This window comes from Oncorhynchus masou, chromosome 13 (genome assembly GCF_036934945.1).
Source record: "Oncorhynchus masou masou isolate Uvic2021 chromosome 13, UVic_Omas_1.1, whole genome shotgun sequence".
NCBI classification, from domain to species: Eukaryota; Metazoa; Chordata; class Actinopteri; order Salmoniformes; family Salmonidae; genus Oncorhynchus; species Oncorhynchus masou.
Window position 1 is genome coordinate 49,615,415 of NC_088224.1, and position 26,191 is coordinate 49,641,605.

General features: G+C 40.2%; 1 protein-coding gene across 3 annotated transcripts in view; it reads left to right on the forward strand.

Moving 5' to 3' along the window:
- rnpepl1 (arginyl aminopeptidase like 1) overlaps positions 1–26,191 on the forward strand; it is a 59,563-nt gene that overhangs the window by 9,810 nt on the left and 23,562 nt on the right. For all 3 annotated transcript variants that reach the window (XR_010457454.1, XM_064984155.1, XM_064984154.1), the window contains exons 2-3: positions 6,578–6,718; positions 10,389–10,540. Coding sequence is in view for 2 of the 3 variants with exons in the window: in XM_064984155.1 (XP_064840227.1) it covers positions 6,578–6,718; positions 10,389–10,540 (293 nt within the window). In the remaining variant the exon portion in view is untranslated. The remainder of the gene's footprint in view (positions 1–6,577; positions 6,719–10,388; positions 10,541–26,191) is intronic.

Here is a 26,191-nt window from a genome sequence, read left to right on the forward strand (position 1 = left end):
TTGGGAACCAGCCTGATTACTGTGTTCACCATATTAGTCCAGGGTATAACCTAGCCTGATGGAACCAGGCTGATCACCATATAATGTCCAGGGTATAACCGAGCCTGATGGAACTAGCCTGATCACTGTGTTCACCATATAATGTCCAGGGTATAACCTAGCCTGTTGGTAACCAGCCTGATCACTGTGTTCACCATATAATGTCCAGGGTATAACCTAGCCTAGTGGAACCTGCCTGATCACCATATATTGTCCAGGGTATAACCTCGCCTGATGGAACCAGCCCGATCACCATATAATGTCCAGGGTATAACCTAGCCTAGTGTAACCAGCCTGATCACCATATAATGTCCAGGGTATAACCTAGCCTGGTGGAACCAGCCTGATCACCATATAATGTCCAGGGTATAACCTAGCCTGGTGGGAACCAGCCTGATCGCTGTATTCGCCATATAATGTCCAGGGTATAACCTATTCGAGTGAAACCAGCCGGATCACTGTGTTCACCATATAATGTCCAAGGTATAACCTAGCCTGATGGAACCAGCCTGATCACCATATATTGTCCAGGGTATAACCTAGTCTGTTGGGAACCAGCCGGATCACTGTGTTCATCATATAATGTCCAGGGTATAACCAAGACTGATGGAACCAGCCTGATCACCATAAAATGTCAAGGGTATAACCTAGCCTGTTGGGAACCAGCCTGATCACTGTGTTCATCATATAATGTCCAGGGTATAACCTAGCCTAGTGTAACCAGCCTGATCACCATATAATGTACAGTGAATAACCTAGCCTGGTGGAACCAGCTTGATCACTGTGTTCACCATATAATATCCAGGGTATAACCTAGCCTGGTATAACCAGCCTGATCGCTGTGTTCGCCATATAATGTCCAGGGTATAACCTAGCCTAGTGGAACCAGCCTGATCACTGTGTTCACCATATAATGTCCAGGGTATAACCTAGCCTGTTGGGAACCAGCCTGATCACTGTGTTCACCATATAATGTCCAGGGTATAACCTAGCCTGGTGGAACCAGCCTGATCACTGTGTTCACCATATAATCTCCAGGCTATAACCTAGCCTGGTATAACCAGCCTGATTGCTGTGTTCGCCATATAATGTCCAGGGTATAACCTAGCCTAGTGGAACCAGCCTGATCACTGTGTTCACCATATAATGTCCAGGATATAACCTAGCCTAGTGGAACCAGCCTGATCACTGTGTTCACCATATAATGTCCAAGGTATAACCTAGCCTGATGGAACCAGCCTGATCACCATATATTGTCCAGGGTATAACCTCGCCTGATGGAACCAGCCCGATCACCATATAATGTCCAGGGTATAACCTAGCCTGATGGAACCAGCCTGATCACCATATAATGTCAAGGTCATAACCTAGCCTGATGGAACCAGCCTGATCACTGTGTTCACCATATAATATTCAGGGTATAACCTAGCCAAGTGGAACCAGCCTGATCACTGTGTTCACCATAAAATGTCCAGGGTATAACATTGCCTGATGGAACCAGCCTGATCACCATATAATGTCAGGGGTATAACCAAGCCTGGTGGAACCAGCCTGATCTCCATATAATGTCCAGGGTATAACCTAGCCTGATGGAACCAGGCTGATCACTGTGTTCACCATATAATGTCCAGGGTATAACCTAGCCTGTTGGGAAACAGCCTGATTACTGTGTTCACCATAAAATGTCCAGGCTATAACATTGCCTGATGGAACCAGCCTGATCACCATATAATGTCAGGGGTATAACCTAGCCTGGTGGAACCAGCCTGATCTCCATATAATGTCCAGGGTATAACCTAGCCTGGTGGAACCGAGCCTAATCACTGTGTTCACCATATAATGTCCAGGGTATAACCTAGCCTAGTGGAACAAGCCTGATCACTGTGTTCACCATATAATGTCCAGGGTATAATCTAGCCTGATGGAACCAGCCTTATCACTGTGTTCACCATATATTGTCCAGGGTATAACCTAGCCTGGTGGAACCAGCCTGATCACCATATAATGTCCAGGGTATAACCGAGCCTGATGGAACCAGCCTGATCACTGTGTTCACCATATAATGTCCAGGGTATAACCTAGCCTAGTGTAACCAGCCTGATCACCATATAATGTCCAGTGCATAACCTAGCCTGGTGGAACCAGCTTGATCACTGTGTTCACCATATAATGTCCAGGCTATAACCTAGCCTGGTATAACCAGCCTGATCTCCATATAATGTCCAGGGTATAACCTATCCTAGTGGAACCAGCAAATCACTGTGTTCACCATATAATGTCCAGGGTGTAACCTAGCCTGTTGGGAACCAGCCTGATCAATGTGTTCACCATATAATGTCCAGGCTATAACCTAGCCTGGTATAACTAGCCTGATCACTGTGTTCACCATATAATGTCCAGGGTATAACCTAGCCCGGTGGAACCAGCCTGATCACCATATAATGTCCAGGGTATAACCTAGCCTGTTGGGAACCAGCCTGATCACTGTGTTCACCATATAATCTCCAGGCTATAACCCAGCCTGGTATAACCAGCCTGATCGCTGTGTTCGCCATATAATGTCCAGGGTATAACCGAGCCTGATGGAACCAGCCTGATCACTGTGTTCACCATATAATGTCCAGGGTATAACCTAGCCTGTTGGGAACCAGCCTAATCACTGTGTTCACCATATAATGTCCAGGGTATAACCTAGCCTAGTGGAACCTGCCTGATCACTGTGTTCACCATATAATGTCCAAGGTATAATCTAGCCTGATGGAACCAGCCTGATCACCATATATTGTCCAGGGTATAACCTCGCCTGATGGAACCAGCCCGATCACCATATAATGTCCAGGGTATAACCTAGCCTGTTGGGAACCAGCCTGATCACTGTGTTCACCATATAATGTCCAGGGTATAACCTAGCCTAGTGTAACCAGCATGATCACCATATAATGTCCAGTGCATAACCTAGCCTGGTGGAACCAGCCTGATCACTGTGTTCACCATATAATGTCCAGGGTATAACCTAGCCTAGTGTAACCAGCCTGATCACCATATAATGTCCAGTGCATAACCTAGCCTGGTGGAACCAGCTTGATCACTGTGTTCACCATATAATGTCCAGGCTATAACCTAGCCTGGTATAACCAGCCTGATCTCCATATAATGTCCAGGGTATAACCTATCCTAGTGGAACCAGCAAATCACTGTGTTCACCATATAATGTCCAGGGTGTAACCTAGCCTGTTGGGAACCAGCCTGATCAATGTGTTCACCATATAATGTCCAGGCTATAACCTAGCCTGGTATAACTAGCCTGATCACTGTGTTCACCATATAATGTCCAGGGTATAACCTAGCCCGGTGGAACCAGCCTGATCACCATATAATGTCCAGGGTATAACCTAGCCTGTTGGGAACCAGCCTGATCACTGTGTTCACCATATAATCTCCAGGCTATAACCCAGCCTGGTATAACCAGCCTGATCGCTGTGTTCGCCATATAATGTCCAGGGTATAACCGAGCCTGATGGAACCAGCCTGATCACTGTGTTCACCATATAATGTCCAGGGTATAACCTAGCCTGTTGGGAACCAGCCTAATCACTGTGTTCACCATATAATGTCCAGGGTATAACCTAGCCTAGTGGAACCTGCCTGATCACTGTGTTCACCATATAATGTCCAAGGTATAATCTAGCCTGATGGAACCAGCCTGATCACCATATATTGTCCAGGGTATAACCTCGCCTGATGGAACCAGCCCGATCACCATATAATGTCCAGGGTATAACCTAGCCTGTTGGGAACCAGCCTGATCACTGTGTTCACCATATAATGTCCAGGGTATAACCTAGCCTAGTGTAACCAGCATGATCACCATATAATGTCCAGTGCATAACCTAGCCTGGTGGAACCAGCCTGATCACTGTGTTCACCATATAATGTCCAGGGTATAACCTAGCCTGGTGGGAACCAGCCTGATCACTTTGTTCACCATATGATGTCCAGGGTATAACCTAGCCTGATGGAACCAGCCTGATCACCATATAATGTCCAGGGTATAACCTAGCCTGATGGAACCAGCCTGATCACTGTGTACACCATATAATATTCAGGGTATAACCTAGCCTCATGGAACCAGCCTGATCACTGTGTTCACCATCTAATGTCCAGGGTATAACCTAGCCTAGTGGAACCTGCCTGATCACTGTGTTCACCATATAATGTCCAAGTATAACCTAGCCTGATGGAACCAGCCTGATCACCATATAATGTCCAGGGAATAACCTAGCCTGATGGAACCAGCCTGATCACCATATAATGTCCATGGTATAACCTAGCCTGATGGGAACCAGCCCGATCGCTGTGTTCACCATGTAATGTCCAGGGTATAACCTAGCTTGATGGAACCAGCCCGATCGCTGTGTTCACCATATAATGTCCAGGGTATAACCGAGCCTGATGGAACCAGCCTGATCACTGTGTTGACCATATAATGTCCAGGGTATAACCTAGCCTGTTGGGAACCAGCCTAATCACTGTGTTCACCATATAATGTCCAGGGTATAACCTAGCCTAGTGGAACCTGCCTGATCACTGTGTTCACCATATAATGTCCAATTATAACCTAGCCTGATGGAACCAGCCTGATCACCATATAATGTCCAGGGAATAACCTAGCCTGATGGAACCAGCCTGATCACCATATAATGTCCATGGTATAACCTAGCATGATGGGAACCAGCGTGATCTCTGTGTTCACCATGTAATGTCCAGGGTATAACCTAGCCTGATGGGAACCAGCCCGATCGCTGTGTTCACCATGTAATATCCAGGGTATAACCTAGCCTGATGGAACCAGCCCGATCGCTGTGTTCACCATATAATGTCCAAGTATAACCTAGCCTGATGGAACCAGCTTGATCACCATATAATGTCCAGGGAATAACCTAGCCTGATGGAACCAGCCTGATCACCATATAATGTTCATGGTATAACCTAGCCTGATGGGAACCAGCGTGATCTCTGTGTTCACCATGTAATGTCCAGGGTATAACCTAGCCTGATGGGAACCAGCCCGATCGCTGTGTTCACCGTGTAATTTCCAGGGTATAACCTAGCCTGATGGAACCAGCCCGATTGCTGTGTTCACCATTCTATCTCACCTCACATTTTTTAATATCTGAAGTGAAATAGAAAGGTGAACGCAGCCATCAGGTTGGTTCCCCCAGGCTACTCATAACCACCATTTATAATGTAATCGGTGCTCTTTGTGTGTTTGTGTGTGACAGACCAGTATCTTTGGGGGACTAGGAGCTGATCTTTGCTGCTATGCCCATCAGTAGGGCTCTGTCAAATACCTCACCTCCAGCCTCACCTCAATGGGGAGAACAGAATTAGTAAGGTTTAGGACCTGTTCAAACTCCAACATAGTACCTGTTTGTGTGTCAGATATCACCTACCCCTTACTGCCATTGGTAATAGAACAGTGTGTGTATGTGTTCACAGAAACATGTATGGAGCCAGCACATGGAGACTTGCAAGATGATGCGATGAAGTCCAGATGGGCTTGATCCTGATGTGTATGAACAGAGAGAACTGGCACTCGGCATAAACATTTTACTAGACAACTTTAACTTGCATTGTCTTTTTTTTAAATGATTGAATTGGTTGATATCAGTCAATATGGGGAGGGAGAAACCTTGTGTATTGTGCACTAGGATCAGGGAACTCCGGTTGTATATGGGACACCATACAGGAAGGTATGACCACTCTGACGTGTTTGCCAAGGTAGCCCCATTACCACCTGATAAAATGCAGATAGGCACAGTATCTGTATCCGCTGGGAATGACATTGAAATATGAAAGGTGCACATTGTTATAGTAGTAGAACACTGATTCTATGGTATTATGTAAAGGGTTGTTAATTCTACAGGGACCTGTTACGACATTTGAAAGTTATCAAAACACTTAGTTTCGAATCACTACATAAATTCAGCAATCACATTCTCATATTACTCTGTTGGCTACTCGTATTCAATGGTTCCTCCAGCATCACACCATACATCAGTCTGTAGTTGTTGAACTCAACATGCAGGAGGTTTGTTTGTTGTGAATGAGTGTGGGGAAACTGGCCACCCTTGCCTTCGCCGCCAGAATGGTTGTGCGCCATGTCTATCATGTTAAACACCTATCAACGATTGTGAGATCTTGCATGCTTCTGCAGTGTAGTCAGCCTAGAACCCATCATTTACCATTTTCTTAATGTCGTGTGCAATGCCTCTTTTTAAAGGGACAGTTCACTCTAAAATCAGAAGTGGTCAAATGTTGATACATGTCAGTGTTGCATGGCATCTGTTACATTGAGCTATATGCCAAATTAAATGGAAAGATAGGCTTTGTAGTCTAATTTCCTGATTTAATTCGGAGAATACGCAAAGCTTGTAATTTGGACATCTCAAAGTTCGACCAAACATTGACTTCGAGAGTGTACTATCACTTTAAGTTTAACAAATGTATGTTTCTGATTGGTTCCTGGGCCCTCTAGATCTGGTGGCTGGACGCAGAGCTGACGTGTGGTCAGACTCGCCCGCTAGTCTTCACTCAGGGCCACTCTGTCTGCAACCGATCCTTCTTTCCCTGCTTCGACACACCCGCCGTCAAGAGCACCTACACCGCTACTGTCAGGGTGAGTGTCAACTGTCACACCTCTAGTGTTGGTTTCCAGAGAAACCTGACCCTATTGTTTTGATATTGACATAACATAAACCTTTGTGTTGAAAATGTGAATGTAATACACCTCGGCCGTCAAGAGCACCTACACTGCTACTGTCAGGGCAAGTCACCTCTCAAACCTGGGTTGTGTTGATGTAGATATTGTTTATTTAACCTTTATTAGGAGCTGAACCAAGGTCTCTTTTACAGATGAGCCCTGAATTACAGAAATGACTGAAAATACACACATCAAAATATAAATACAAAATGCAAGCAGAAAGAAAACAACAGTCATAAAACACATTCATCATAAGGTCATCATCATAATTAGCTTTCTGAATTGCCCGAGAGGCACTGGAATATCACATTTAAAAACATTTTGAGGATTGTTCCAAAAGTAAGGTGCACGAAAACTAAAAGCTGATTTACCACTTCCGTAGAGACCAAAAGGTCTCACCCCTGAGACCAGGTGTGGTAACTCCTTATGTCTAAAGTTTAGTCATGATGCTAGGAACAGTGGAACTATTTGTAAAAGGGCTTTATACATGAAAACATAGCAATGTATTCATCTATGTGACATCAAAGAGGGCCAACCAACTTTCTGGTACAGAATGCAGTGATGAGTACTTAAACTGTCACCTGTAATAAAGCACAGTGCTCTATGATAAACTGCATCTAACGGCTTTAATGAAGTGGCAGTTGAGTTCATGTAGATGACGTCGCAATACTCTAGGACCGATGGGAACGTCAACTGAATAATCTGCTTTCTATTATTTAGCGAGAGGCAGGGCCTGTTTCTATAGAAGAGGCACATTTGTATTCTCAGCTTCTTAACTAACTCATCAATATGCTTTTAAAAGACAGCTTTTCATCTATCCAGATGCCCAGATATTTGTAAGCAGAGAGATGGTCAATATGGACACCATCCAAAGTACATATGCTACAATCATCAGAATTATTTGTATGCGCTGTAGAGAACAACATATACTTAGTTTTACCTGTGTTCAGTACTAATTTACGGTCATTTCTGTAATACAATGAAGGCAGACTATAGTTCAGATAGAGCCTGGTAAACCGTGGGGGCAATAGCATACACAACAGTATCAATGGCATCAAATTGTGTTGGTCACATACACGTGTTTAGCAGATGTTATTGCGGGTGAAGCAATGTACTTGTGTTTCTAGCTCCAACAGTGCAGTAATATCTAACAAGTAATATCTAACCTTTCCACAACAATACACACAAAGCTAAAGTAAAGGAATGGAATCGGCATACAAGTGCAGGTACATTGTTTTTTACAGACAAGTTGATATTGTTCATGTAAAAAGTACAGGACCCAGAATTGACCCCTGCGGGACAGCTTTTGTGATATCCAGGAAACCTGATTTAATGTCGTTAGTAGATATACATTGAGTTCTATCTGTCAAGTAATTTTTAAACCAGTTACATGCAGTCTGTTCTAGGCCATTTAAGGAAAGCCTCAATTAGCGGTGAGGGATCAACCGTATCGAGGGCAGCACAATGTTTTATCCATTCAGTTAAAACTAAAACCACATTTAAAACTAGGGATGCAACAGAGATAGTGCTACCATCTGGTCTAAAACTCAACTGATGTACATTTAGAATACATTTCAAAGATAAGAAAGATCTTAGCTGAGAATTAATCAAAGATTCTAATATTTTAGTGGGGCAAGAAAGTTTAGAAATAGGTCGATAATTATTAGGTCACAGGGGTCAGCACCTTTTGTGAAGGGGGAGTACATAGGCTGCCTTCCAAACCTTAGGGATAGTACCAGATATTATCGTCAGGTAAAAAACATTGGTTAATGATTCATCAATTGGGGGCAGAGTTGCAGCAAAAATGGATCAAGCATATCAGCTTCAGTGGATTTTTTTTTACATTAATCTTACGCAAGGCATCTAGCACATCACATATAGTAAATTGTTTAAATAAAAAACAAAGATTTACTGGAAGTTGACAGGTTAACCGTTGAACCATCTAGTTAGTAGAGGTTGGCAGAGGGTAGAGCAGTCGATTAACTGACCTAGAGTCAACTACACCACCGTTTCTCTCAAATAGAAAGCCTGCAGAGATAAAATGATGATTTAAAAGCATAACTTATCTCTTCTCAGTTATGATGCCAGAGTCAGACAGAATTTAGGCAGGTACGAAGAGGAGTCAGAGAGACAGAGCTTAAAAAGTAGCTTGATTTAGCATTGTTAATTCAGATGGTACATATTTCTCTCAATTGTCTGAAAGATTAGTCAGTTTTCTTTGATTTGGCCCAGGCCTGATTTCTCCTCTGAATGAGCACAGGTAATTCCAAAGAAAACCAAAGGTTCAATCTATCTATTGTTTAAAAGGGGCGTGTTTATCTTCCAGAGGAATAAATATGGAGGATATATTTTCTAGACCCAACTCAGTGTCAGGAATACAGGAGACTGTGACTAAATCAGAGTAGAACATGTAACATCTTTAAAAAATGTCTTTTCTTAATTAAATGAGGATTAGTATGTTGCTGTTTCGTATCTAATACCATACTATGGGACAATGATCACATGAAAATACTCCACTAGACAAATATTTATGGGGGTTACATAAATATTGATTGTGATTGCCAACAAGGGTTTTGCCACCAAGTACTAAAGTCATGTTTTGCAGTAGGGGTCAAATACTTATTTCCCTCGTTAAAATGTAAATCAATTTATAAAATTTTTGACATGTGTTTTTCTGGATTTTGTTGTTGTTATTCTGTCTCTCACTGTTCAAATAAACCTACCATTAAAATGTATATAATTTCTTTGTCAGTGGGCAAATGTACAAAATCAGCAGGGGATCAAATACTTTTTTTCCTCACTGTATATTCAGAGACGACCTATCAGATATAAGAATTTGTTGGTGGGCCACTGGGGTGGTCAATCACCTTTTTCTTTTACCACAACATCACTGGTAAGAAAACCCTGGCTCTGTGATATCAGCTTTGCATTGCTCTGTTGATCTGTCTCTGTCTACCTGTCTTTCTCTACGTTTTTCATTCTCATTCACCCCACTGTTTTTGATTGAATGTAAATAATTGTATTTGTGGTGTTTCAAACTGAAGTGTTAATTCTGTCATTTGTAGTTTATTACATTTTTGCTGATAATTTTGTATTTGTTGTATTGTTGTCCTCATGAGAATTGAGACACTGGTCTCAATGGGTTTCCCGAAATAAGTAAAAGTTAAATAAAGAAAATAAACATACTGTAAATCTCACTTGGCGTTTTAATATAATTCCCAATGCTAATCTCTTGTTATAATCTCCCTTTCACCCCGTTAATCTCACTTTGTTGTAATCTTAATCTGGTATATTTGCTCCCACCCTCTGTCTTGGTTTCTCTCCATTTTAATCTGTTTTGTCTAAATAAAATGGCTTTTATAGAATTGCACCACTGTTTCTTTATTAATCTCACCCTGCTTTTCACAATCTACATCTCACTTTCCCTTCTGTTGTCTCGTTAGCACCCATTTTCCTGTGAAACTCCCCCTTTAACATAATCTCCCTTTGTCAAAATAAGTTTCATAATATGTTTCTGTGCGAGCGTGTGTACGTTCATGTCTGTGTGTGTACGTACATGTCTGTGAGCCTGTTTGTGTGTGTGCAGGTGCCGGAAGGTGTGACGGTGTTGATGAGTGCCTCCCGTAGTGCCTACTCCAAGCAGGACAGGGTGTTCCAGTTCTCCATGGAGTACCCCGTCCCAGCCTACCTGGTGGCACTAGTGGCAGGAGACCTGCAGCACGTCGACATCGGCCCCAGGTCAGTGCGAGTGACCTGACCGAGGTCCAGTACATTAATATTAAGCAGTATTTCCCATCCCTTCACTGATTTGAAAGGAAATGACTGGCATATATTGTGGACACTCCAACAAGCCAATGCCTCCACCAATCCAAAGCTTTAAGATTTGTGAGAAGTAGTGAATGAGGAGTGTTGACTTCAGGAGAAAGATACTGTATTAAAGATATTATTGTGATGCAAACTTTTGTCATGAATGTGTCAAACTCCAGACCTTGAGGCCTGCAGTTACTGTTGGTTGTCATTCCTCCCTTACCTTGTCATTGACAAATGAAGTCATTGATAAGCAAGTCCACACACCATTGTTTCCTAGGTGTAAATCAGACACCAATATAAAGGAAAGAACAACATCCAGCTGACACTGTGGCACTCTAGGACTTGAGTTTGATGCCCCTATACTGGTGCTATGCTTCTGCATATTATCATGTGTCAATGTCCAGACCTTCACATATTTGCAATAGTGACCAAATCAGCAGCATCACGAGATTTTCACATGCAAAGGGCCGATTCCACGCCAGCGTGGACAGTAAATATTTTTGGTGTCTCAGATTGTTCTGGCAATTCACATAAAAACTTAACTGGGAGGAAGGATGTTCAATGTGCTTTTTACATCTGTATCACAAACTATTTTTCAAAAATCACGATGTAAGTGGCATTTTAGACCTATACATGCCCTCCTGTAAGACCCTATGATCTGTGAACCGTACATGATACAGACAACATCTAGTCATTATCCTGTAAGACCCGATGATGTGTGAACCGTACATGATACGGACAACATCTTGGTGTCATTATACTGTAAGATGCTATGATGTGTGAACCGTACATGATACAGACAACATCTAGTCATTATACTGTAAGACCCTAAGACCCTATGATGTGTGAACCGTACATGATACAGACAACATCTTGGAGTCATTATACTGTAAGACCTTATGATGTGTGAACCGTACAGACAACATCTAGTCATATTATTATTATATTATTATACTGTAAGACCCTATGATGTGTGAACCGTACATGATACAGACACCATCTAGTCATTATACTGTAAGACTCTATGATCTGTGAACCATACATGATACAGACAACATCTAGTCATTATACTGTAAGACCCTATGATGTGTGAACCGTACATGATACAGACAACATCTTGGAGTCATTATACTGTAAGACCCTATAATGTGTGAACCGTACATAATACAGACATCTTGGAGTCATTATACTGTAAGACCCTATGATGTGTGAACCGTACATGATACAGACAACATCTTGGAGTCATTATACTGTAAGACCCTATGACGTGTGAACCGTACCTGATACAAACAACATCTAGTCATTATACTGTAAGACCCTATGATGTGTGAACCGTACATGATACAGACAACATGTTGTCATTATACTTTAAGACCCTATGATGTGTGAACCGTACATGATACAGACAACATCTTGGATTGATTTTACTGTAAGACCCTATGATGTGTGAACCGTACAGACAACATCTAGTCATTATACTGTGAGACCCTATGATGTGTGAACCGTACATGATACAGACAACATCTTCGATTCATTTTACTGTAAGACCCTATGATGTGTGAACCAAACAGACAACATCTAGTCATTATACTGTGAGACCCTATGATGTGTGAACCGTACATGATACAGACAACATGTTGTCATTATACTGTAAGACTCTATGATCTGTGAACCATACATGATACAGACAACATCTTGGTGTCATTATACTGTAAGACCCTATGATGTGTGAACCGTACATGATACAGACAACATCTTGGAGTCATTATACTGTAAGACCCTATGATGTGTGAACCGTACCTGATACAAACAACATCTAGTCATTATACTGTAAGACCCTATGATGTGTGAACCGTACATGATACAGACAACATCTAGTCATTATACTGTAAGACCCTATGATGTGTGAACCGTACATGATACAGACAACATCTTGGAGTCATTATACTGTAAGACTCTATGATGTGTGAACCGTACATGATACAGACAACATCTTGGAGTCATTATACTGTAAGTCCCTATGATGTGTGAACCGTACATGATACAGACAACATCTTGGAGTCATTATACTGTAAGTCCCTATGATGTGTGAACCGTACATGATACAGACAACATCTTGGAGTCATTATACTGTGAGACCCTATGATGTGTGAACCGTACATGATACAAACAACATCTAGTCATTATACTGTAAGACCCTATGATGTGTGAACCGTACATGATACAGACAACATGTTGTCATTATACTGTAAGACCCTATGATGTGTGAATCGTACATGATACAGACAACATCTAGTCATTATACTGTAAGACCCTATGATGTGTGAATCGTACATGATACAGACAACATCTAGTCATTATACTGTAAGACTCTATGATGTGTGAACCGTACATGATACAGACACCATCTTGGAGTCATTATACTGTAATACCCTATGATGTCTGAACCTTACAGACAACATCTAGTCATTATACTGTAAGACCCTATGATGTGTGAACCGTACATGATACAGACATCTTGGAGTCATTATACTGTAAGACCCTATGATGTGTGAACCGTACATGATACAGACACCATCTTGGAGTCATTATACTGTAAGACCCTATAATGTGTGAACCGTACATAATACAGACATCTTGGAGTCATTATACTGTAAGACCCTATGATGTGTGAACCGTACATGATACAGACAACATCTTGGAGTCATTATACTGTAAGACCCTATGACGTGTGAACCGTACCTGATACAAACAACATCTAGTCATTATACTGTAAGACCCTATGATGTGTGAACCGTACATGATACAGACAACATGTTGTCATTATACTGTAAGACTCTATGATCTGTGAACCATACATGATACAGACAACATCTTGGTGTCATTATACTGTAAGACCCTATGATGTGTGAACCGTACATGATACAGACAACATCTTGGATTCATTTTACTGTAAGACCCTATGATGTGTGAACCGTACAGACAACATCTAGTCATTATACTGTGAGACCCTATGATGTGTGAACCGTACATGATACAGACAACATCTTCGATTCATTTTACTGTAAGACCCTATGATGTGTGAACCGTACAGACAACATCTAGTCATTATACTGTGAGACCCTATGATGTGTGAACCGTACATGATACAGACAACATGTTGTCATTATACTGTAAGACTCTATGATCTGTGAACCATACATGATACAGACAACATCTTGGTGTCATTATACTGTAAGACCCTATGATGTGTGAACCGTACATGATACAGACAACATCTTGGAGTCATTATACTGTAAGACCCTATGATGTGTGAACCTTACATGATACAGACAACATCTAGTCATGATACTGTAAGACCCTATGATGTGTCAACCTTACATGATACAGACATCTTGTATTCATTATACTGTAAGACCCTATGATGTGTGAACCGTACCTGATACAAACAACATCTAGTCATTATACTGTAAGACCCTATGATGTGTGAACCGTACATGATACAGACAACATCTAGTCATTATACTGTAAGACCCTATGATGTGTGAACCGTACATGATACAGACAACATCTTGTATTCATTATACTGTAAGACTCTATGATGTGTGAACCGTACATGATACAGACAACATCTTGGAGTCATTATACTGTGAGACCCTATGATGTGTGAACCGTACATGATACAAACAACATCTAGTCATTATACTGTAAGACCCTATGATGTGTGAATCGTACATGATACAGACAACATCTAGTCATTATACTGTAAGACTCTATGATGTGTGAACCGTACATGATACAGACACCATCTTGGAGTCATTATACTGTAATACCCTATGATGTCTGAACCTTACAGACAACATCTAGTCATTATACTGTAAGACCCTATGATGTGTGAACCGTACATGATACAGACATCTTGGAGTCATTATACTGTAAGACCCTATGATGTGTGAACCGTACATGATACAGACACCATCTTGGAGTCATTATACTGTAAGACCCTATATTGTGTGAACCGTACATAATACAGACATCTTGGAGTCATTATACTGTAAGACCCTATGATGTGTGAACCGTACATGATACAGACAACATCTTGGAGTCATTATACTGTAAGACCCTATGACGTGTGAACCGTACCTGATACAAACAACATCTAGTCATTATACTGTAAGACTCTATGATGTGTGAACCGTACATGATACAGACACCATCTTGGAGTCATTATACTGTAATACCCTATGATGTCTGAACCTTACAGACAACATCTAGTCATTATACTGTAAGACCCTATGATGTGTGAACCGTACATGATACAGACATCTTGGAGTCATTATACTGTAAGACCCTATGATGTGTGAACCGTACATGATACAGACACCATCTTGGAGTCATTATACTGTAAGACCCTATAATGTGTGAACCGTACATAATACAGACATCTTGGAGTCATTATACTGTAAGACCCTATGATGTGTGAACCGTACATGATACAGACAACATCTTGGAGTCATTATACTGTAAGACCCTATGACGTGTGAACCGTACCTGATACAAACAACATCTAGTCATTATACTGTAAGACCCTATGATGTGTGAACCGTACATGATACAGACAACATGTTGTCATTATACTGTAAGACTCTATGATCTGTGAACCATACATGATACAGACAACATCTTGGTGTCATTATACTGTAAGACCCTATGATGTGTGAACCGTACATGATACAGACAACATCTTGGAGTCATTATACTGTAAGACCCTATGATGTGTGAACCGTACATGATACAGACAACATCTTGGAGTCATTATACTGTAAGACCCTATGATGTGTGAACCGTACAGACAACATCTAGTCATTATACTGTGAGACCCTATGATGTGTGAACCGTACATGATACAGACAACATCTTCGATTCATTTTACTGTAAGACCCTATGATGTGTGAACCGTACAGACAACATCTAGTCATTATACTGTGAGACCCTATGATGTTTGAACCGTACATGATACAGACAACATGTTGTCATTATACTGTAAGACTCTATGATCTGTGAACCATACATGATACAGACAACATCTTGGTGTCATTATACTGTAAGACCCTATGATGTGTGAACCGTACATGATACAGACAACATCTTGGAGTCATTATACTGTAAGACCCTATGATGTGTGAACCGTACATGATACAGACAACATCTTGGAGTCATTATACTGTAAGACCCTATGATGTGTGAACCGTACATGATACAGACAACATCTTGGAGTCATTATACTGTAAGACCCTATGATGTGTGAACCGTACATGATACAGACAACATGTTGTCATTATACTGTAAGACCCTATGATGTGCGAATCGTACATGATACAGACAACATCTAGTCATTATACTGTAAGACTCTATGATGTGTGAACCGTACATGATACAGACACCATCTTGGAGTCATTATACTGTAATACCCTATGATGTCTGAACCGTACATGATACAGACATCTTGGAGTCATTATACTGTAAGACCCTATGATGTGTGAACCGTACATGATACAGACCCTATGATGTGTGAACCTTACATGATACAGACAACATCTAGTCATTATACTGTAAGACCCTATGATGTGTCAACCTTACATGATACAGACATCTTGTATTCATTATACTGTAAGACCCTATGATGTGTGAACCGTACATGATACAGACAACATCTAGTCATTTTACTGTAAGACCCTATGATGTGTGAACCATACATGATACAGACAACATGTTGTCATTATACTGTAAGACTCTATGATCTGTGAACCATACATGATACAGACAACATCTTGGTGTCATTGTACTGTAAGACCCTATGATGTGTGAACCGTACATGATACAGACACCATCTTGGAGTCATTATACTGTAAGACCCTATGATGTGTGAACCGTACATGATACAGACAACATCTTGGATTCATTTTACTGTCAGACCCTATGATGTGTGAACCGTACAGACAACATCTAGTCATTATACTGTGAGACCCTATGACGTGTGAACCGTACATGATACAGACAACATCTTCGATTCATTTTACTGTAAGACCCTATGATGTGTGAACCGTACAGACAACATCTAGTCATTATACTGTGAGACCCTATGATGTGTGAACCGTACATGATACAGACATCTTGGAGTCATTATACTTTAAGACCCTATGATGTGTGAACCGTACATGATACAGACAACATCTTGGAGTCATTATACTGTAAGACCCTATGATGTGTGAACCGTACATGATACAGACAACATGTTGTCATTATACTGTAAGACCCTATGATGTGCGAATCGTACATGATACAGACAACATCTAGTCATTATACTGTAAGACTCTATGATGTGTGAACCGTACATGATACAGACAACATCTAGTCATTATACTGTGAGACCCTATGATGTGTGAACCGTACTTGATACAGACAACATCTTGGAGTCATTATACTGTAAGACCCTATGATGTGTGAACCGTACATGATACAGACAACATGTTGTCATTATACTGTAAGACCCTATGATGTGCGAATCGTACATGATACAGACAACATGTTGTCATTATACTGTAAGACCCTATGATGTGTGAATCGTACATGATACAGACAACATCTAGTCATTATACTGTAAGACCCTATGATGTGTGAACCGTACATGATACAGACAACATGTTGTCATTATACTGTAAGACCCTATGATGTGCGAATCGTACATGATACAGACAACATGTTGTCATTATACTGTAAGACCCTATGATGTGTGAATCGTACATGATACAGACAACATCTAGTCAATATACTGTAAGACCCTATGATGTGTGAACCATACATGATACAGACAACATCTAGTCATTATACTGTAAGACCCTATGATGTGTGAATCCTTTCATGATACAGACATCTTGGAGTCATTATACTGTAAGACACTATGATGTGTGAACCGTACATGATACAGACATCTTGGAGTCATTATACTGTAAGACCCTATGATGTGTGAACCTTACATGATACAGACAACATCTAGTCATGATACTGTAAGACCCTATGATGTGTCAACCTTACATGATACAGACATCTTGTATTCATTATACTGTAAGACCCTATGATGTGTGAACCGTACATTATACAGACAACATCTTGGAGTCATTATACTGTAAGACCCTATGATGTGTGAACCGTACATGATACAAACAACATCTAGTCATTATACTGTAAGACCCTATGATGTGTGAACCGTACATGATACAGACAACATGTTGTCATTATACTGTATGTCCCTATGATGTGTGAATCGTACATGATACAGACAACATCTAGTCATTATACTGTGAGACCCTATGATGTGTGAACCGTACATGATACAGACAACATCTTCGATTCATTTTACTGTAAGACCCTATGATGTGTGAACCGTACAGACAACATCTAGTCATTATACTGTGAGACCCTATGATGTTTGAACCGTACATGATACAGACAACATGTTGTCATTATACTGTAAGACTCTATGATCTGTGAACCATACATGATACAGACAACATCTTGGTGTCATTATACTGTAAGACCCTATGATGTGTGAACCGTACATGATACAGACAACATCTTGGAGTCATTATACTGTAAGACCCTATGATGTGTGAACCGTACATGATACAGACAACATCTTGGAGTCATTATACTGTAAGACCCTATGATGTGTGAACCGTACATGATACAGACAACATCTTGGAGTCATTATACTGTAAGACCCTATGATGTGTGAACCGTACATGATACAGACAACATGTTGTCATTATACTGTAAGACCCTATGATGTGCGAATCGTACATGATACAGACAACATCTAGTCATTATACTGTAAGACTCTATGATGTGTGAACCGTACATGATACAGACACCATCTTGGAGTCATTATACTGTAATACCCTATGATGTCTGAACCGTACAGACAACATCTAGTCATTATACTGTAAGACCCTATGATGTGTGAACCGTACATGATACAGACAACATCTTGGAGTCATTATACTGTAAGACCCTATGATGTGTGAACCGTACATGATAGAGACACCATCTTGGAGTCATTATACTGTAAGACCCTATGATGTGTGAACCGTACATGATACAGACATCTTGGAGTCATTATACTGTAAGACCCTATGATGTGTGAACCGTACATGATACAGACAACATCTTGGAGTCATTATACTGTAAGACTCTATGATGTGTGAACCGTACATGATACAGACAACATCTTGGAGTCATTATACTGTAAGACCCTATGATGTGTGAACCTTACATGATACAGACAACATCTAGTCATTATACTGTAAGACCCTATGATGTGTCAACCTTACATGATACAGACATCTTGTATTCATTATACTGTAAGACCCTATGATGTGTGAACCGTACATGATACAGACAACATCTAGTCATTTTACTGTAAGACCCTATGATGTGTGAACCATACATGATACAGACAACATGTTGTCATTATACTGTAAGACTCTATGATCTGTGAACCATACATGATACAGACAACATCTTGGTGTCATTGTACTGTAAGACCCTATGATGTGTGAACCGTACATGATACAGACACCATCTTGGAGTCATTATACTGTAAGACCCTATGATGTGTGAACCGTACATGATACAGACAACATCTTGGATTCATTTTACTGTCAGACCCTATGATGTGTGAACCGTACAGACAACATCTAGTCATTATACTGTGAGACCCTATGACGTGTGAACCGTACATGATACAGACAACATCTTCGATTCATTTTACTGTAAGACCCTATGATGTGTGAACCGTACAGACAACATCTAGTCATTATACTGTAAGACTCTATGATGTGTGAACCGTACATGATACAGACAACATCTAGTCATTATACTGTGAGACCCTATGATGTGTGAACCGTACTTGATACAGACAACATCTTGGAGTCATTATACTGTTAAGACCCTATGATGTGTGAACCGTACATGATACAGACAACATGTTGTCATTATACTGTAAGACCCTATGATGTGCGAATCGTACATGATACAGACAACATGTTGTCATTATACTGTAAGACCCTATGATGTGTGAATCGTACATGATACAGACAACATCTAGTCATTATACTGTAAGACCCTATGATGTGTGAACCGTACATGATACAGACAACATGTTGTCATTATACTGTAAGACCCTATGATGTGCGAATCGTACATGATACAGACAACATGTTGTCATTATACTGTAAGACCCTATGATGTGTGAATCGTACATGATACAGACAACATCTAGTCAATATACTGTAAGACCCTATGATGTGTGAACCATACATGATACAGACAACATCTAGTCATTATACTGTAAGACCCTATGATGTGTGAATCCTTTCATGATACAGACATCTTGGAGTCATTATACTGTAAGACACTATGATGTGTGAACCGTACATGATACAGACATCTTGGAGTCATTATACTGTAAGACCCTATGATGTGTGAACCTTACATGATACAGACAACATCTAGTCATGATACTGTAAGACCCTATGATGTGTCAACCTTACATGATACAGACATCTTGTATTCATTATACTGTAAGACCCTATGATGTGTGAACCGTACATTATACAGACAACATCTTGGAGTCATTATACTGTAAGACCCTATGATGTGTGAACCGTACATGATACAAACAACATCTAGTCATTATACTGTAAGACCCTATGATGTGTGAACCGTACATGATACAGACAACATGTTGTCATTATACTGTATGTCCCTATGATGTGTGAATCGTACATGATACAGACAACATCTAGTCATTATACTGTGAGACCCTATGATGTGTGAACCGTACATGATACAGACAACATCTTCGATTCATTTTACTGTAAGACCCTATGATGTGTGAACCGTACAGACAACATCTAGTCATTATACTGTGAGACCCTATGATGTTTGAACCGTACATGATACAGACAACATGTTGTCATTATACTGTAAGACTCTATGATCTGTGAACCATACATGATACAGACAACATCTTGGTGTCATTATACTGTAAGACCCTATGATGTGTGAACCGTACATGATACAGACAACATCTTGGAGTCATTATACTGTAAGACCCTATGATGTGTGAACCGTACATGATACAGACAACATCTTGGAGTCATTATACTGTAAGACCCTATGATGTGTGAACCGTACATGATACAGACAACATCTTGGAGTCATTATACTGTAAGACCCTATGATGTGTGAACCGTACATGATACAGACAACATGTTGTCATTATACTGTAAGACCCTATGATGTGCGAATCGTACATGATACAGACAACATCTAGTCATTATACTGTAAGACTCTATGATGTGTGAACCGTACATGATACAGACACCATCTTGGAGTCATTATACTGTAATACCCTATGATGTCTGAACCGTACAGACAACATCTAGTCATTATACTGTAAGACCCTATGATGTGTGAACCGTACATGATACAGACAACATCTTGGAGTCATTATACTGTAAGACCCTATGATGTGTGAACCGTACATGATAGAGACACCATCTTGGAGTCATTATACTGTAAGACCCTATGATGTGTGAACCGTACATGATACAGACATCTTGGAGTCATTATACTGTAAGACCCTATGATGTGTGAACCGTACATGATACAGACAACATCTTGGAGTCATTATACTGTAAGACTCTATGATGTGTGAACCGTACATGATACAGACAACATCTTGGAGTCATTATACTGTAAGACCCTATGATGTGTGAACCTTACATGATACAGACAACATCTAGTCATTATACTGTAAGACCCTATGATGTGTCAACCTTACATGATACAGACATCTTGTATTCATTATACTGTAAGACCCTATGATGTGTGAACCGTACATGATACAGACAACATCTAGTCATTTTACTGTAAGACCCTATGATGTGTGAACCATACATGATACAGACAACATGTTGTCATTATACTGTAAGACTCTATGATCTGTGAACCATACATGATACAGACAACATCTTGGTGTCATTGTACTGTAAGACCCTATGATGTGTGAACCGTACATGATACAGACACCATCTTGGAGTCATTATACTGTAAGACCCTATGATGTGTGAACCGTACATGATACAGACAACATCTTGGATTCATTTTACTGTCAGACCCTATGATGTGTGAACCGTACAGACAACATCTAGTCATTATACTGTGAGACCCTATGACGTGTGAACCGTACATGATACAGACAACATCTTCGATTCATTTTACTGTAAGACCCTATGATGTGTGAACCGTACAGACAACATCTAGTCATTATACTGTGAGACCCTATGATGTGTGAACCGTACATGATACAGACATCTTGGAGTCATTATACTGTAAGACCCTATGATGTGTGAACCGTACATGATACAGACAACATCTTGGAGTCATTATACTGTAAGACCCTATGATGTGTGAACCGTACATGATACAGACAACATGTTGTCATTATACTGTAAGACCCTATGATGTGCGAATCGTACATGATACAGACAACATCTAGTCATTATACTGTAAGACTCTATGATGTGTGAACCGTACATGATACAGACAACATCTAGTCATTATACTGTGAGACCCTATGATGTGTGAACCGTACTTGATACAGACAACATCTTGGAGTCATTATACTGTAAGACCCTATGATGTGTGAACCGTACATGATACAGACAACATGTTGTCATTATACTGTAAGACCCTATGATGTGCGAATCGTACATGATACAGACAACATGTTGTCATTATACTGTAAGACCCTATGATGTGTGAATCGTACATGATACAGACAACATCTAGTCATTATACTGTAAGACCCTATGATGTGTGAACCGTACATGATACAGACAACATGTTGTCATTATACTGTAAGACCCTATGATGTGCGAATCGTACATGATACAGACAACATGTTGTCATTATACTGTAAGACCCTATGATGTGTGAATCGTACATGATACAGACAACATCTAGTCAATATACTGTAAGACCCTATGATGTGTGAACCATACATGATACAGACAACATCTAGTCATTATACTGTAAGACCCTATGATGTGTGAATCCTTTCATGATACAGACATCTTGGAGTCATTATACTGTAAGACCCTATGATGTGTGAACCGTACATGATACAGACAACATCTAGTCATGATACTGTAAGACCCTATGATGTGTCAACCTTACATGATACAGACATCTTGTATTCATTATACTGTAAGACCCTATGATGTGTGAACCGTACATTATACAGACAACATCTTGGAGTCATTATACTGTAAGACCCTATGATGTGTGAACCGTACATGATACAAACAACATCTAGTCATTATACTGTAAGACCCTATGATGTGTGAACCGTACATGATACAGACAACATGTTGTCATTATACTGTATGTCCCTATGATGTGTGAATCGTACATGATACAGACAACATCTAGTCATTATACTGTAAGACCCTATGATGTGTGAACCGTACATGATACAGACAACATCTAGTCATTATACTGTAAGACCCTATGATGTGTGAACCGTACAGACAACATCTAGTCATTATACTGTAAGACCCTATGATGTGTGAACCGTACATGATACAGACATGTTGTCATTATACTGTAAGACCCTATGATGTGTGAATCGTACATGATACAGACAACATCTAGTCATTATACTGTAAGACCCTATGATGTGTGAACCGTACATGATACAGACAACATCTAGTCATTATACTGTAAGACCCTATGATGTGTGAATCGTACATGATACAGACAACATCTAGTCATTATACTGTAAGACCCTATGATGTGTGAACCGTACATGATACAGACAACATCTAGTCATTATACTGTAAGACCCTATGATGTGTGAACCGTACATGATACAGACAACATCTAGTCATTATACTGTAAGACCCTATGATCTGTGAACCATACATGATACAGACAACATCTTGGTGTCATTATACTGTAAGACCCTATGATTTGTGAACCGTACATGATACAGACACCATCTTGGAGTCATTATACTGTAAGACCCTATGATGTGTGAACCGTACATGATACAGACAACATCTTGGATTCATTTTACTGTAAGACCCTATGATGTGTGAACCGTACATGATACAGACACCATCTTGGAGTCAGTATACTGTAAGACCCTATGATGTGTGAACCGTACATGATACAGACACCATCTTGGAGTCATTATACTGTAAGACCCTATGATGTGTGAACCGTACATGATACAGACAACATCTTTGATTCATTTTACTGTAAGACCCTATGATGTGTGAACCGTACATGATACAGACATCTTGGAGTCATTATACTGTACGACCCTATGATGTGTGAACCTTACATGATACAGACAACATCTTGGAGTCATTATACTGTAAGACCCTGTGATGTGTGCACCGTACATGATACAGACAACATCCTGGTGTCATTATACTGTAAGACCCTATGATGTGTGAACCGTACATGATACAGACACCTTGGAGTCATTATACTGTAAGACCCTATGATGTGTGAATCGTACATGATACAGACATCTTGGAGTCATTATACTGTAAGACCCTATGATGTGTGAACCTTACATGATACAGACAGCATCTATTCATTATACTGTGAGACCCTATGCTGTGTGAAACGTACATGATACAGACAACATCTTGGAGTCATTATACTGTAAGACCCTATGATGTGTGAACCGTACATGATACAGACACCTCGGAGTCATTATACTGTAAGACCCTGTGATGTGTGAACCGTACATGATACAGACACCTTGGAGTCATTATACCGTAAGACCCTGTGATGTGTGAACCGTACATGATACAGACATCTTGGAGTCATTATACTGTACGACCCTATGATGTGTGAACCTTACATGATACAGACAACATCTAGGAGTCATTATACTGTAAGACCCTATGATGTGTGAACCTTACATGATACAGACAACATCTTGGAGTCATTATACTGTAAGACCCTGTGATGTGTGCACCGTACATGATACAGACAACATCCTGGTGTCATTATACTGTAAGACCCTATGATGTGTGAACCGTACATGATACAGACACCTTGGAGTCATTATACTGTAAGACCCTATGATGTGTGAATCGTACATGATACAGACATCTTGGAGTCATTATACTGTAAGACCCTATGATGTGTGAACCTTACATGATACAGACAGTATCTATTCATTATACTGTGAGACCCTATGCTGTGTGAAACGTACATGATACAGACAACATCTTGGTGTCATTGTACTGTAAGACCCTATGATGTGTGAACCGTACATGATACAGACACCATCTTGGAGTCATTATACTGTAAGACCCTATGATGTGTGAATCGTACATGATACAGACAACATCTAGTCAATATACTGTAAGACCCTATGATGTGTGAACCATACATGATACAGACAACATCTAGTCATTATACTGTAAGACCCTATGATGTGTGAATCCTTTCATGATACAGACATCTTGGAGTCATTATACTGTAAGACCCTATGATGTGTGAACCGTACATGATACAGACAACATCTAGTCATGATACTGTAAGACCCTATGATGTGTCAACCTTACATGATACAGACATCTTGTATTCATTATACTGTAAGACCCTATGATGTGTGAACCGTACATTATACAGACAACATCTTGGAGTCATTATACTGTAAGACCCTATGATGTGTGAACCGTACATGATACAAACAACATCTAGTCATTATACTGTAAGACCCTATGATGTGTGAACCGTACATGATACAGACAACATGTTGTCATTATACTGTATGTCCCTATGATGTGTGAATCGTACATGATACAGACAACATCTAGTCATTATACTGTAAGACCCTATGATGTGTGAACCGTACATGATACAGACAACATCTAGTCATTATACTGTAAGACCCTATGATGTGTGAACCGTACAGACAACATCTAGTCATTATACTGTAAGACCCTATGATGTGTGAACCGTACATGATACAGACATGTTGTCATTATACTGTAAGACCCTATGATGTGTGAATCGTACATGATACAGACAACATCTAGTCATTATACTGTAAGACCCTATGATGTGTGAACCGTACATGATACAGACAACATCTAGTCATTATACTGTAAGACCCTATGATGTGTGAATCGTACATGATACAGACAACATCTAGTCATTATACTGTAAGACCCTATGATGTGTGAACCGTACATGATACAGACAACATCTAGTCATTATACTGTAAGACCCTATGATGTGTGAACCGTACATGATACAGACAACATCTAGTCATTATACTGTAAGACCCTATGATCTGTGAACCATACATGATACAGACAACATCTTGGTGTCATTATACTGTAAGACCCTATGATTTGTGAACCGTACATGATACAGACACCATCTTGGAGTCATTATACTGTAAGACCCTATGATGTGTGA